Source organism: Cariama cristata, unplaced genomic scaffold, assembly GCF_000690535.1.
Source record: "Cariama cristata isolate BGI_N322 unplaced genomic scaffold, ASM69053v1 scaffold6491, whole genome shotgun sequence".
NCBI classification, from domain to species: Eukaryota; Metazoa; Chordata; class Aves; order Cariamiformes; family Cariamidae; genus Cariama; species Cariama cristata.
The window spans coordinates 44,953-59,199 of record NW_009600900.1 but is presented as its reverse complement, the minus strand read 5'-3'; the positions used below and the strand labels follow the sequence as shown (position 1 = coordinate 59,199).

Sequence of the window (14,247 nt, the reverse complement as noted above, 5' to 3'; positions counted from 1 at the left end):
CATCCATCGAACAGTCCACCCATCAAATATATGAGGTATGCCTCATATATCATAATCTTAACTGCTGGTGTGCTTTATCTCTACAGGGCAGTAAAGCCAGAGGTCTGCTGGACAATTCTGGTGCTGTGGATTTGGACAGCTCCATGTCCAGTACCTTAAGCAGCACAAGTAAAGTAAGTAAAGCCTGGGGTGAATGTACATATTTAGAAACTTCAGAGACTATTCCCTGAAACAACTAGTCAGATGTGAAATGCAGTTACCAACTGCTCATACAACTGCTCTGTTCTAACATCTTGCATTTTTTTTTGACTATTTCTTCGGAATAGACAAGCTAACTGATCGACTGGTTGTGCGTGAAAAGAAATAAACCTCAGAACAGCCAAACAGTATGATAAAAACAGTGTCACAGAGTAGGGAGGGTAGGTATGTCCTTTTCTTCCTACCTGTAAGAGTCCTGCTGCCACTTGCTGATCCATAGGGTGTGTCTTTGTTCCTGTGCCAAGTCCCTCTGAGGGTGACAGGGCTGCATTCATTGCAGGCAGCCTCTTGGATCAGCCACTGCCTCTCCTTCCCCCTTTGCCACACCCCTACCCCCCCAGCTTGAAGCAGTATTTAAGTTTTTTAGAATTTGCAAGTTGGTTACCCAAATAATTTTTCATATATGTAACATCTTAGAATGTGTGTGAGTCCTCTGAGGGACAACTTGAACAAAGTAATTTCCCAGTTTACTCTGACAACAGACATTCAGACTAAGAAACAGCAGTCACATGTCAATATAATGGTGACGTGTAAGATGCTGTTACCTGTAGAGTTTCACTGGAGATTTCCATGCTTTTTGACAAGGTGGGACTCATAGTAAATCTATGTTTCTGTTCTCTGAAAGTTTCAAGTTGCTTTCAGGCTTTTCATTCTGTTTCCCCTTCTATAAGAAAGAGCAGTGCAATTGGGTCTCCATTTGAATTAGAAATGCCTTGTACTGTATATAAACATGTATTTTGTATGTATGTATCTTATCGTGTAAGTCTATGTGAAATAAAATATTCTAGAACATTATCTGAATCTTGCAACAGTGTGCAGCAAAACAGATGCGATAATTACCATGCTGCTGGTCCTAATCTGGTTGGTTTCAGCCCTGGAAGTACATAGTGTGAATTCAGGATTGTATTCATAAGAAACATCAAACTGAAACAAGAAGTGGAGTAATTTCCCCTTTGTGTGGTTAGGAAGCTTTTAGTCTGAATAAAACAATACAAACAAACAGCATAGAAGAAATCAGCCTTCTTCCCTGGAGGCAGCCTAGCACTCTGCAGACTTGTATACAGCTATTGATTCTGCTTTAGTGCCTAGTCACCTATGGAGCCCTTACTTCAGGTAATCAAGAGTCTGCTCTTTCTGCTTATGTTTTTGAAAGAATGGCAAACTCTGCAGAAAACACATGACATGGGGAATGAAGAAAAATGCATGGTTTTGGACCAAAACATGCATCTAGTCATAGGATTAAAGTCCTTTATATGAATCTTCAGATAGACAGGAGGAATATTATATTGTTAGATAGGGTGCTAAATATACAGTACTCTGAAATGCCACCCTTTTCATTGCCGTCACTGTTATTCAAACCTGACCCATCTGTTCTGTTCTGACCCCATTTCCTCTGAGTTGTATTCTACATACTGTAAAATACAATTACTCTCAAAATTACTTTTTCTCTTTACAATAGAGACTGTGATTTGTTGACCTAGATGATGAATATCAAAGCCATAAAACATCAAAGATTCTTTCTTTGAGCTATCATGATAAAGATGTGCAAGCTTGAAGCAGGTCTCTGTGGGATGTGAATAATGGCATGCTACTGTAACCTCAAAGATTGATTCTAAACCCATGTATTGATAACATTTTTTGCACTGCTAGGAACCACCCTTGTGTGAAAAAGAGAAAGACAGAATTCCTACGCTTCCTACAGAAAATGCTGTCAAGACCAGTGGATCAGTGGGTGATCTCTCCAGCGACACAGATGATTCTCCTGTTGAGCAGTCTGTTATGTTACCTCAGCAAAGCTTTCGGAGGCGAGCAAACACGCTGAGTCATTTGCCAACAGAAAGCCAGGAATCTCTGGTACCTGTTGAAACATCACCATCTGTTCCCCAGAGGAAACTTATGAGGTATCACTCAGTGAGCACAGAGACTCCTCACAAAAGAAAGTAAGACTTATTAAAAGCAGGCTATGATTTCGCTTGTTGAGGGCATATTTGGGAATGATAATTGCATACCAGGTATGTCCTCTTAATGGATAAGAAATGTATCGCAGCAGTGTGTCACTCTTTGGAGGTTCGTAGGTATTCTGTTTAAAAACACTTTTGGCCCTGTGTGCTCCACAGGGGAGAGAAATCATGAGATGTGTAGTTCCACAGTATATGTCACAAAACTAAGTGTAAGCACAACATAGGATTGCTCCCAAGGGGTTAGATTATATTTTTGCAAGCAATATTCATTGATTTTTGTTGTTTTGATCTGCGAGCAGTATAAATAAATACTATTTCTTGTTGTCTATTTATAGAGAAAAATCCAGTAGCATTTGTGATGCTGAAAACCTTACTAGTTGGTGAATTCATGTGTGACTTTAAAATAACACACAAAACTGACACAAATTGCCTAATTGTTGATAGAGGTGAGGCTCCTGTCTATCTTTTCAATGAGCCTATGTAGATTTTACTTGCAAAAGCAAGCTATTGTTTGCCTTCATGCTAATACTCTTCCAGCTATCCTCTTTCAAAAACCTGCCTCTACATCTCTAAAGTCTCCTCTTAACTTTATGGCAGTTTTCTTCCCTCCCTCTGTCTGTCTTTTTCCAGTTACTATGGAAACATTTCTGTCTGTAGGCTTCTGTTTTACTGCCAAAACTGCTCGTTTACACAAGTTAGACAGTAGGAAATCTGTATGTGTTCCAGCTCATTTTTCCCTGCAGGAGGCAGGGCAGTAAAAGAACATGCCTGAAATAGGTGATGACAGTGAAAAAAAGAGAATTACAGTACTTGAAAGGTAACATAACCTGGGTTGCCTTTTTGTCCTTTCTTTGAACCTTTTTAACTCTAAAATACTAGAATGTTTTTGTAGTGCAGTTTACGACTTGTGTTGTTGGTCTGTTATCTCCATGAGATTTTCCCTGATGCTTGTAGCTGCTTGTTCAATCACTTCTTATCTTACTATAGGAATGGAGCTAGAAATTAAGTATATCTTTAATTTCCTTGGTTATTTCTGTTTGAGTATGATCGTGTAAGACCTTAGTGTACCTGTTCCCTCATATAACTCAAACTAAAAAGAAATCACTGTTGCTTCCCCTTCATAGCAAATGTACGGAATCAGAGGAAATGGAAAACTTAGAAGAAAAATATACTTAAAGTTCTCAAAAATAACTGGAATGATAGACTTTGAACAAGTCTTGTATGTTTTTTGAGTGTTTTTGAACAGCTTACCTCAATTCGTAAATTGTTTCCGAAGTATAAATAAATTCTTCATCTAGCATTTCACTTCTCATCCATTGGAACTCTTGATCATATGCCTGACTTTATCATAGAAACCAAGGGGAAGCACATATGAGGGAGAAGAAATGGGTGTGTCAGTGACAGTTTTTTTGGAGTTTAAATTTAGTCATAACACTGAAATGCCTTGCTGAAGCCTGTAAGTGTGTATTTGGGGCTTTGCTGATTGGGTTAAAATGTTCAGCCTCTTAGAGTTAATGCATTAACTGTGAAAAACATGGGAAATGGCTCATTTGTATATACTAAGTCTCTTTCAAAGATTAGAGAAGGGATTTCATTTTTCTTTCCCTCCCCCCCCCTTTCTTCTTTTGCCGTGTTTTGTTCTTTGTGCTACCTCAACTCCATCACTGCGGTTGGAATCTCACCATACGGTTTGAACGCATCTGTCGGTGAATCTAAAAGTTCTACTAGTCAACTTGCACGTTCTCCTACCCTAGCTCGTCTTAATCCCTCGGCCTCTTCGCCCAACTTTTTTAAATATCTAAGGCATAATTCAAGTGGAGAACAAAGTGGGCATTTTGCACAAAAGAGGTGAGCTAGTACCTGTACTTAGTTTGGGTAGGGTTTGTTTTAGCATGTCATAAATATGAAGGTCTATAGTGTAGATAATTAGAATAATTTAATATAGACCAAAAGTGATAGATTTTTGTGGGAGAGGGAACTCTTTAACTGCTCCCCTACTGAATGTAGAGATGCTACTTATATAATTTTTTGTTTTAATAAATAAAATTCTTTCAGACACATGGACACATGACTTTCTTTAAAGCCAGTTGCTCCAAAGCAGCTTGTTGTTATGCAGCAGACAGCAGCACTGCTTAAATTATGTGAGGGCTAAGTTGCCAAGAATCTGTTATCCAGCTCACTCTGTCCCTCCTGAATTATTCAGTTCTGTTCTGCTTTGTTCATGGAAACACAGAAACGTATTAATATTCTTTTGCACCTGACATTAAAGGCAAATTGACTAAGTTAACTAAATGGGGCAAGAAATAGCAGGACTGTGGAGAGCAGATACAAAAAAACCCCCCACATACAACCAAAAACCACAAAACCCAAAAAACGAATCATCCCCCACTCCCCCAAAACCCAAGAACAAACAAACAAAAAAAAAACCCAACCCAACAGCTTGTCTATTTGTCTTGGTTACTTTGAGTAATATGAAATGGTAATTTTCTGTACCTTCTTTCTTAGAACAAAAATACATATAGAGAACATTGAGAAAAGGACATTAACCCATCATTTCCCTGAGAACTTGAAAGAAGCAGCTCCCTAAAAATCTTAACCGTGAAACTCCTCCTTAACTCATTGAGCTAAAACTGCTTATTTTAGCTCAAAAGGCTAATGAGACCAAATGTTCTTGGAAGCGCTGTCAACAGTCACTGGCCATTGGCAAGTAATTTTTATTGCTGTTGCTTTTTTTTGTTTGGTTTTTTTCTCTTGGGTGAAGGTTTCCTGTTTCTCCAAGGTGCTGATTCTTCTGGCCCTGAGAAAATACTCAACTGTGAATCTTGTTTCACCAGTTCCTTCAGTTGTATTTGCTGAGTACTAACTAGCATCTCTCTTAATTTAGCTTCACCTCAGAAGTATGGTATAGCTCAGGGGAGGAAATGTGAATTTACAATGTCCTCTTTACTCTTCATTTTAATAAGATGTACTTGAATACTGAAGGTTAAATTCTCAAAAGTAAATTTTTCCAAGTAGATTTGGTAATGATTCTGCACTCATAAGTAGCAACTTCTCCTTCCCTTTCTCTGTCATTTAAGGGTATATCGTGTTGACCCTCTAAGCAACAAGACTGAAAACGGCGATTGGTAGGGATATCAAATGGGTTAATGAGTTTAAATCAATAAAGTCAAACTGCTCAAGTTGATTGTGTTCTGTAAGTGAAATTACCGTGTAATCATGATGGATTTACAATGCAATTGTAAGTAAAATTGTAAGTGCCCTGTTTGCAGGGCACACCACAGTATAGCCTTATCTTCTTCGTGCTCAGTACCACCTACTAAAGAACTGCTTCACTTCATACTAGTGATTATCCCAGGGTATCCCCCCGTCCCATTCACATCTTCAGGAAACAGTGTGAAATGCCATCCAGGTATATCATTATGGTTTATTAGAAGCAGTTCTTTCTTAAACTTAGTTTTTCAGAGTAAATTCTCCTACTCACGTGTTTTTGTATTCTCTTCCGAGAAAAGGTCTTCTAGTATCATCAGCCAAACAATTTTCTGTGTTTTCATTCCATGAAGAAACTTTACATTATCCGAGTTGTTCTCACTTCCTTCTATTAACCTTCTTCTGAGTATTTTCGGGGCTTGTTATTTTAAAAGAAAGAATTATGTTGGCCAGAAGACTGTTGATGAAATTTGATTAGGGCTTCTGTCTGTTGCATAAATAGAGCCACAATCCTAAATGATCAGTCAGAAGGCTCAGCTTTTAACTTGAAGTTCCAAGCTTGTCTGAATAAAACTCAGTTAATGCTTTACAAAATGATTTTTGCCAAAGTCTTATTTTTCATTTGCCAGCACAATGATTATCAGTGTCAGCTTTTCCTAACCTTTTCCCCTGAACTTAGTCAATCATTGAAAGTGATATTTAAGTAAATGTGTAATTATAGAGTTGGCATCAGTTCTTACTAGATTAGAGGAATTTACTTGAAATGTGCACTAAAAATCTTGGGATATAGCAAAGAATAATAACTTTACTGGAAGTACATTTATTTATATTGGATCATTTTAGTTTGCCCAAACAAATATGTATTTTAGAGTAGCACTTTGTTAGCAGTTTCAGTTTTGACTTTAGTTTCCTTGATACTCAGGCCGTCAGGATTTAGCTGATTTTTGTTTGAAACCTAGCAGTATGTACTATTTTTATTCTGTGGATTTATATTTCTTTGTTCTAAACTATACTTTTCCCAACTGCACTCTCAGCATCTCCTACCGTACTGCCTTAAGGAAAAAGCTTCATTCTTCCTCTTCTGTGCCAAATTTCTTAAAATTTCTGGCTCCTGTAGATGAAAATAACACCTCTGACTTTAGGAGCACAATAAGGTAGGGTTCTCTCTTAAAACCTGGAGGTAAAACTGTGTTTTCAAAGGTTTCTTTGTCTGAAGTATTTGAAATGCTTCTCGTGTTTGCAAAACCTGATTTGTGCAACAGTTCACTTGCATGTATTCTGCATGTGATTGCTGTCAAAAGGGTGTAGCCATCCCAGACTCTTCTCCCATTAGGATTGCAGAACTTAGCGGTTTTGATGTTGTAATGGTCATGCAACTTCCATCTGTGTACTTCTGTGCTTATTCCTGCCAAAGGAATGTATTGGGCATTGGAACGGGCTCCCCAGGGAGGTCGTGGACTCACCATCCCTGGTGGTGTTCAAAAAACGTTTAGATGTGCCTCTTCGAGACATGGTTTAGTGGGTTTAGTGGGCATGGTGGCATCGGGTGTATGGTTGGACTTGATGATCTTTGAAGCCTCTTCCAACCATAATGATTCTATTATTCTATTAGCAGTTTTCAGTTAAGAGAATATACAGGGTTCATCCTAAGCAATGTCAGTGTCCCCAAATTGGAAGGAGAGGATGGCCTGTAAAATGCTCCTCTTGGTTGCTGCTAGAGCTATTTGAAGTTTATTTATCCCTTTCAGTTTCAACAAAGACTCATGCAACTGTTTAGTGAATGGCTGGAGTAAAGCAGCTGAATAAAAATCTCTGTATGTAGGTTGTGGATTACATCAAAGGAGTAACATCCGAAGTTCTTGGACACTGTTCCCAAATTTGTTGCTTATTTCCCATGGTGACTTGCGAACACAAAGGTTAAAAGTTTTGCTCCAAATCTGTGTTGTGAAGGAATATATTACATACCCAGTTCACAGAAGGTTGGAAGTTTGGTTGGTGTTTATAAAGCTCCTTGATATGTGCTGATAAAAGGCATCAGCAGTTCTTTTTGTCTGCTATGAATATTTGCTAGATTTTGTGGATGGCATTTAAATAGCAGAATGGTAAATATACGTTATGATGTAAGTGTCTTTAATGCTTTGTGTTTAATACGGTGCTGCAAGGAAAGCTGAAAATTAATTAAAATAGGAGAAAGCAGATTGCATAGAGCTGCTAGCCCGTTTTGTTGAACCTAAGTGATGTTTGCAGCCTTGTATGAGCCTGCTGCCACAAAGCAAGCTTCACCTACCTAACAGGAAGAGCTTGACCTAGCATGTGCACAGCACACCACACTCCTTAGTTGATGGTTTGTGTTATTGTATTTACTGAAGACTCTGTCACTCTCACTAGCAGACTCTGGTGACCCACTCACAAACCATTCTATGTTCTGCAATTTTAGTGACTACGAATCCAAACACAGCCAACAGGCCATTGGTGCAGACAGCCCTGTAAGGACTCGACGGCATTCATGGAGGCAACAGATATTCCTGCGAGTGGCAACCCCTCAGAAAGCATGTGATTCTCCCAGCCGATATGATGGTAAAGTTTGTGTTTATTTGCTCCCATGAATGTTGTTAGTGGATGTAATCTGTGAAGTGTGGATCATTTTGCCTACCAAGTGGACATATTTGCTTGGTGCTCTGTTTGTACAGTCGTTGCAGTTTCCCACCTACTTTTTGATCATGCCAAGCTCAGCAGCTGTTGAGCTTTTATTTTTCAGCTTCCTATGTAGCATAATTCTGATTGTGTAAAATTAAGTAACTAGGGAAGAAATTATTTTTATGTATACCATTTTAATGAGTTCTGGGAAAAAACATATCACCAAGTATTGCTCTGAAGAAAACGTGATGCTTCTTTTTCATCTTTCCCTGCTGGAGTATAGAACTATGGACTAGAAAAATCCAGGCCTAGCAGAAGGAATTAAATTTCTTTTATGACCTCAGTTGAGTTCTGTAGTGTGTACTTCATACCAGACTGAATTTGACCTCACGTATGCTGCACCAGTCTGTGACATCTGCCACTTGAGCCATAGCTATCCACTGTTCTCATATTTATTTCCTAAAATTCTGTACAGTTAAAGAAGGACACTAGAAAAAAATCAGTGCAATGAGCATGCAGGTGCATCATTTTATGCATCCCACTTTATGTGAAGCAGATAATACAGCACATGCTGAGGCCAAGAATGCCTCAGAGAAGCTTGTGTCTATAGATAATGGTCTCTGGCTCTCTAAAGTTTGAATTTCATAGCTTGAGCTCTGCAAACTCTACCTTCTGACTGATCTCTAAGGCCATTGTATAAGAAATAAGAAAATGTATAAGAGAAGAGGAAGGAACAGTACATTATAGTAAATATAGTAAAAAGTAACCATCTTAATGTCACTGAGACATTTTTTGTGCATCTTAAAGAGGGACCTTGCTTAACTGGACACAGCACATAACAAAAGTGTTTCTGTCATTAACGCATTGCTTGCAACATAATTTGACTGACGATGGGGTAAGCTGTATATGGGCATAGATGCCAGTCAAATTTAGTGCACTTCAAAATGAAGTGATCTCAAGAGCATATTGGGTAAACATACATGTGAAATGCTCTCTTGTACTTCAAGGGATATGAAGGAGTTGTTCAACATCAACTGTTCTGTGAAGCTACTGTTTTTGCAGGTTTGATGCATCTTTTTGTGACTGGAAGTAGTCTTACTTGGTTTTGAAAGCCACAAAACCTTCCCATATTAAACAGGAAAAAAACCCTAAATTGGCTATCCAAGCATTTCCTCTGAGGCATAATAGCTGCAAGATACAATCTTAACAACCTTACAGCTGGATAAGCAGAATGATTGGAGAAACAAGTGTGGTCCAAATGGAAAACAGGAAGTGCTATTAATAGGAGGAGCAATTTAAAATATCTGGCCTTTTTCTTCACTCTTGTTTTCTTTTTCTGTTTTCAGTTTATGAACAGAGGGAGACAACTCGGAATTAGTTTTTTAATTATTATTATTTATAACAAGTATCGAGTTTTTCCATTTGGATTTTCATGTATCTCCTGGAACATTTCTGGCAGTAAAGGATACTCACTCATGATCCAGTCTCTGTAGCCTTTAAGAGAGTTGCTGTACAGATGATGTTACATTGGGCTCACCACCACAGTTAACTTAGTAACGTCTGTAGTTCCAAAGTAAATTTAACTAGCTATCATTCATCATCTCGTTCCTCTTTCTTTCATATTCTCTCAAGGAGAAGGAGCACATGCAGTGAAGTTTATTGATTTGATAAGTTACCTGTACTTCCTTTTTTTTTTTTTTCCTTCTAAAAAAAGTCTTTCTTACTCTTTTTATACTGATTTCCTGTGCAAACAGAATTTGTGCAAACAGCTGATATATCACTAAAAGATCAGTTTCAGCCAAATTGGACAGAGAGCAAAGAAGGTTTTAAAGATAGCATGTTTTGTCATGTTCTGCAAAAGTAAGCATGAGGGAGAGGGAAGGAAGGGAACATTCATGAGTTTCCCTTTATAGTCTGAGACTCCACTGACCCATTTCTCCATTCAAGTGCAATATCCCACACACCACTACAGGGTACTGTGCAGGACAGCAGTAAGAAAAAAGATTAGGGATTTTTTAAAAAGTTAGTAAGTCAGGCAACCAGCCCAGATCTCTTTGAATCAGAGATTATAAAGTTTGTCAAGCTTAGCATAGGCTGCTTTACTAAACTATATATTAAACATAAAATCCACCAGTATGCCTGAACTACGTGTTGCTTTGACCACGTGTGGGCAGGCACTGTCAACAAAATGAAACTGCTCTGTGACTGTAACTTCTTTGGGTTCTGATCAGTAAATATGCATGTGTAAGGTGTCACAAGAAATAGAGACAACTTTAAGCTTTATGCACACAGAAAGATGTAGATCCTAACATTTGTCATTCCATTTGTATAGGCAAGTGGTGAGCTGAATCTCAAGATGCGTAATGTCCATTGCCACTCTCTGTGTGGTTAACACAGCATGCTATGAAGGTGTGTTTACTAAAAGTTTTTTAAAAAAAAAAAGAAAAAAGAAAACCCAGACAACTAATTCATAGCTTTTTCAGAAATTTTGAGCTTAATCTTATGAGGTTCTGAACTTGAGAGATGTCCAGTGTCCTGAGTTCCCATATGAAGCTGACAGCACTTTGAGTCTCAGGGTCTTGCACATCTGGATTCTTTACTTCTTTAGGAAGTACTCATAAGTACTTTGAGCTAAAACTTCATTTCCTGTAACTCAGCTGGAAAGAAATGATTGCTGGCTGTGCTTTGGTCGTTGCATCATGTATTACCAGGCAGAGAGCACACTGTTTGTTTTGCAGACACCGTTATGTAAAAGGAGGGTTTTATTATACGTGGAGGGTGTTCATTTCTTACTAATTCAGGAGTAAAATGAAAAACAGTCCTAAATCAGTAGAGCTACAAAAAAATACTGCAAATAGATACACTGGAAAGCCATTTTTTCTTGCCAGTTGGGATTCCTGCCCTGACTCAATCCAGCCACACTCAGGCAAGGTGAGCACTCTGAGACAACAGAAAGCCTCAGGTACAGGAAACCATTACTTTTGGTTGTTATGGGAGCAATGTCCCATGTGTAGGCCCTCCTCTAGCCGCCTCCTGCTTGTGGGTACTACCACTTTCCCCTTTCTGTGCTATTTTCCCTTATTTCTGTCCATAACTTTATGATGAAGCACATCAGAGAAGCATTATGCAATTTGCTGCCTGGCAGGATAGTCAGCTGATCTCTGGTAAGCCTGAAGATGAGGCTGATCTCCGATTTGGAGATCTGGAAAGGATTTTCTGCAATAGGTGAAATGATCTGTAGAGATTTTTATTGCTTTCCAACTGGTAGCTGGAGGTTTGCAGGGTTGAATTATGCTAGTTCTGTTGTAGCAAGCTACAGTTCAAATATCCAACCTCATCTCCTGCTGTTTGCCACTTCCCATGGAATGGTTGTGCTGCTGCAGGCAATGTGGAGCAGTGGGGGATAGCATTTCTCTCACCACCACCTTGAGATGTGAGGGCTATATATGTGTGGAATGAGTGTTGTGTGCTGCAAAGTGGAGATGGAAAAAGAGGAGCACAGATCACTTACAAAATGGATCAAACTTTGTTCTGTTACAATACTGTGTTTCTTTTGAAAGAAGGTTTTCATTAATCTCTTTTTCTGAAGCTTTTTTGGTCTGTTTTCTATATATGAGTACAAAAAATTCACTCTGTCTCTTCCACTCACTGTCTTAAACACTATAAGTAATAAAAGTGTTTTTCAGTTCTTTGATTTTTTTTACCTTTATACCTACCTACCCTACTTGCAGCCAGATCTTCATACTTCCATAGAGTCTTTCCAACAAGAGCCACATTCTGTGGCTATGCAAGTCATTTAGGACTTCCTAGTTCTCTGTCTTCACTGGTTAAAAAGGTGAAGGGAACAACTTGGTGATCATTTTAAACCAGCTGAAGTATGTGCTCGCTCGAGAAAGGTGATTGGTTTTCAGTTGCATCAGTTTTCTAGTCCCACTCACCATATTACACAAGCACCATAGCAGGCACAGGGAGGCAGGCGGGGACAGGTGGCTGGAAGCTGAGGGTGGGTATTCTTACACTGCTCAGGAGCAGGACACACTTAGATCAGTGCAGAGTGATCATGAAACTTCACCTTGCACTGCAGTGCAGCAGCGTATTTGCATACTTTTATTCAGCATCTACAAATCTCTATGCGGTGGACTATTTTCACTGCAATTTTCACATATTGACTGTTCAGAATTGGTCATAGTGGGAGAACTGTTTTGCAGATTGTCAGGAATTCCCACCAAAGTCAAGTGCTAGATTTAAAAGGGGTGTGAGTAGTTTTCGGAAGTAAATGATGGGAAAGTGATGGTGCTTGTCATGAGCTTTCTTGGTGCAAGGGGTGTGTTGGCAGTAGACAGCAAGATTTTTATAACAGCTGTGTCAGTTTTAGGTTGGAGAATGGGTGATTTGTTTTAAGGTGGGCAATGAGGTGGAGTTACATGTTGAACAGTGAAAGAAATTGCAATTTGGAGGAATGAGATGCTTGGTATTGCTTAGCAGTACTCAGAAAATAGATTCAAATGAAAAAAAGGAACTTTAGCTGGAACAATTACATAGTATTTTACAACTTGCAGAAAAAATTCTTTTAGAAACTGCAAGTATCTCTGTACAGGAGAAAAAAAACTTGATTTGCTCATTAAAATGAATTGGGTTTCAGTCTCTGGCAGACAGAGCTAGCAAACTGTTAAATCCTAAGTGCTGAAGAAAAATTTGCATTTTAAGATCAGTTATTCTTAAAACCAGTTGTAGTTAGTACCTACCTATCTGTGCTTTGTGGTGAGCATTATATTCCTTCCATATTTAAGCAGAAATACTTTTAAAATCATTTTGTGGTAGTATCACAAATACTGTAAACTGTTGCTTTAGCATTCTGTACTTAGAATGTTTATGTGGTATAAATTACTTGTGATGTGTCCTTCAATACTGTTTTAATGGTTCTTTTTTAGCAACAAAATTATTATTAATTAATGACTAGTTTTGTAAATGCTGTAATAAAGCCAGTTGGTTAGAATTGATTACTCAGTTCTGTCTCTCTCAGAGCAAATATATGCTCATAATCTTGATTTGCAGCACAGGAGCTTGACTATAAGCAGTAAGTACCACATATAACGTGTGACAGCTTCTGTGCCCGCTGAAATATCGGGGCATTTGTTTTTCAGGGCTTAATAATATTAGTAAATTGGGTGAATTTGGAGGTAGTAATTACTTTTTAAGAAGCTCTTGGCTTTAAAAGAAATATCAAACTCCAAAGCAACTCTCAGAACTGATTTTAATCAACTGTATTGACATACACAATTTTTCAAGAACCTTTCATCCAACCTTTGCCTTAAGTTCTGTGTCAGACCAGAAGAACTTGTTGCTTCTTGTGATTCCATGTCTGAAGCTTTCTGGTAGCAGAAGACTCCTGGTCATGTTACCACATTTGGTTATGAAGTCAAATATTCCAGACATCTGTGTAAAATAATAGGAATATTATATCCTTGGTCATAGAAGTTTGCAGTTCCCCTTTAATTTTGTATCATGTATGAAAGAAAGTGTTGCACTGCCTGGATGGAAGATCTGAAGAGAACTAAGGATGTTGTGAAAGTCCTTTCTTTTGGGCAATTTAATCTTACATGACTGTGGAGATTCTCTTGTTTGTTTGCTAAACTGAATTTTTAATATTTAAATTGCAACAAAGAAAAATAATGCAATGCAGAAAATAAAATGCTTAATGGAATTCTTCCATCAACGTTCTCACCACATCTTGCCTGACTTTTTAACCCTAGACAGCAGATGTGACTGGTAAACACTGCATTTAGAGAGCCATGTGTAAACACCTCCATAGTGAGGACAGCGGTAATGCATTATATTTGAGCCTCCTCCCTATTGACTGCCTATAAAAATAAAACAAGCCCTTCTTTTCTATGTGAATTGTTGCAGTTTCTAGTCAAAGATTAATCTTGTTGTCTTGTTTTTGGTATTTGAGGTTGGTTGGACTAAGTGCTTCTGAAAGAATGTTTTTAAAATTCAGGCTTTTAGTTGGGTTTGTCACTTCTGTTGTTTTTTACTTTGTGTGTGTGGTTTCTCTTAGTGGGTTTCCTTTTTTTCTTCTTGGTTTTGGAAAGCCTTGTTTAATACTGAGATTGAATAAGAAACTATTGATCAATTAAATTTTTTTCTAGTCAATTACAAATGAAATTTCCTAAAAAATAAGGTT

At 38.2% G+C, this 14,247-nt stretch overlaps 1 protein-coding gene across 1 annotated transcript in view; it reads left to right on the top strand.

The window, feature by feature from the left end:
• Positions 1 to 86: 86 nt before the first annotated feature.
• The window catches only part of TBC1D1 (TBC1 (tre-2/USP6, BUB2, cdc16) domain family, member 1), a gene marked incomplete at its 5' end in the record, with an annotated part of 44,682 nt that continues 30,521 nt past the window's right edge, over positions 87 to 14,247 (top strand). The window contains 3 exons of the mRNA XM_009710211.1: positions 87 to 173; positions 1,909 to 2,159; positions 7,864 to 8,003. Coding sequence (XP_009708513.1) covers positions 87 to 173; positions 1,909 to 2,159; positions 7,864 to 8,003 — 478 coding nt within the window. The remainder of the gene's footprint in view (positions 174 to 1,908; positions 2,160 to 7,863; positions 8,004 to 14,247) is intronic.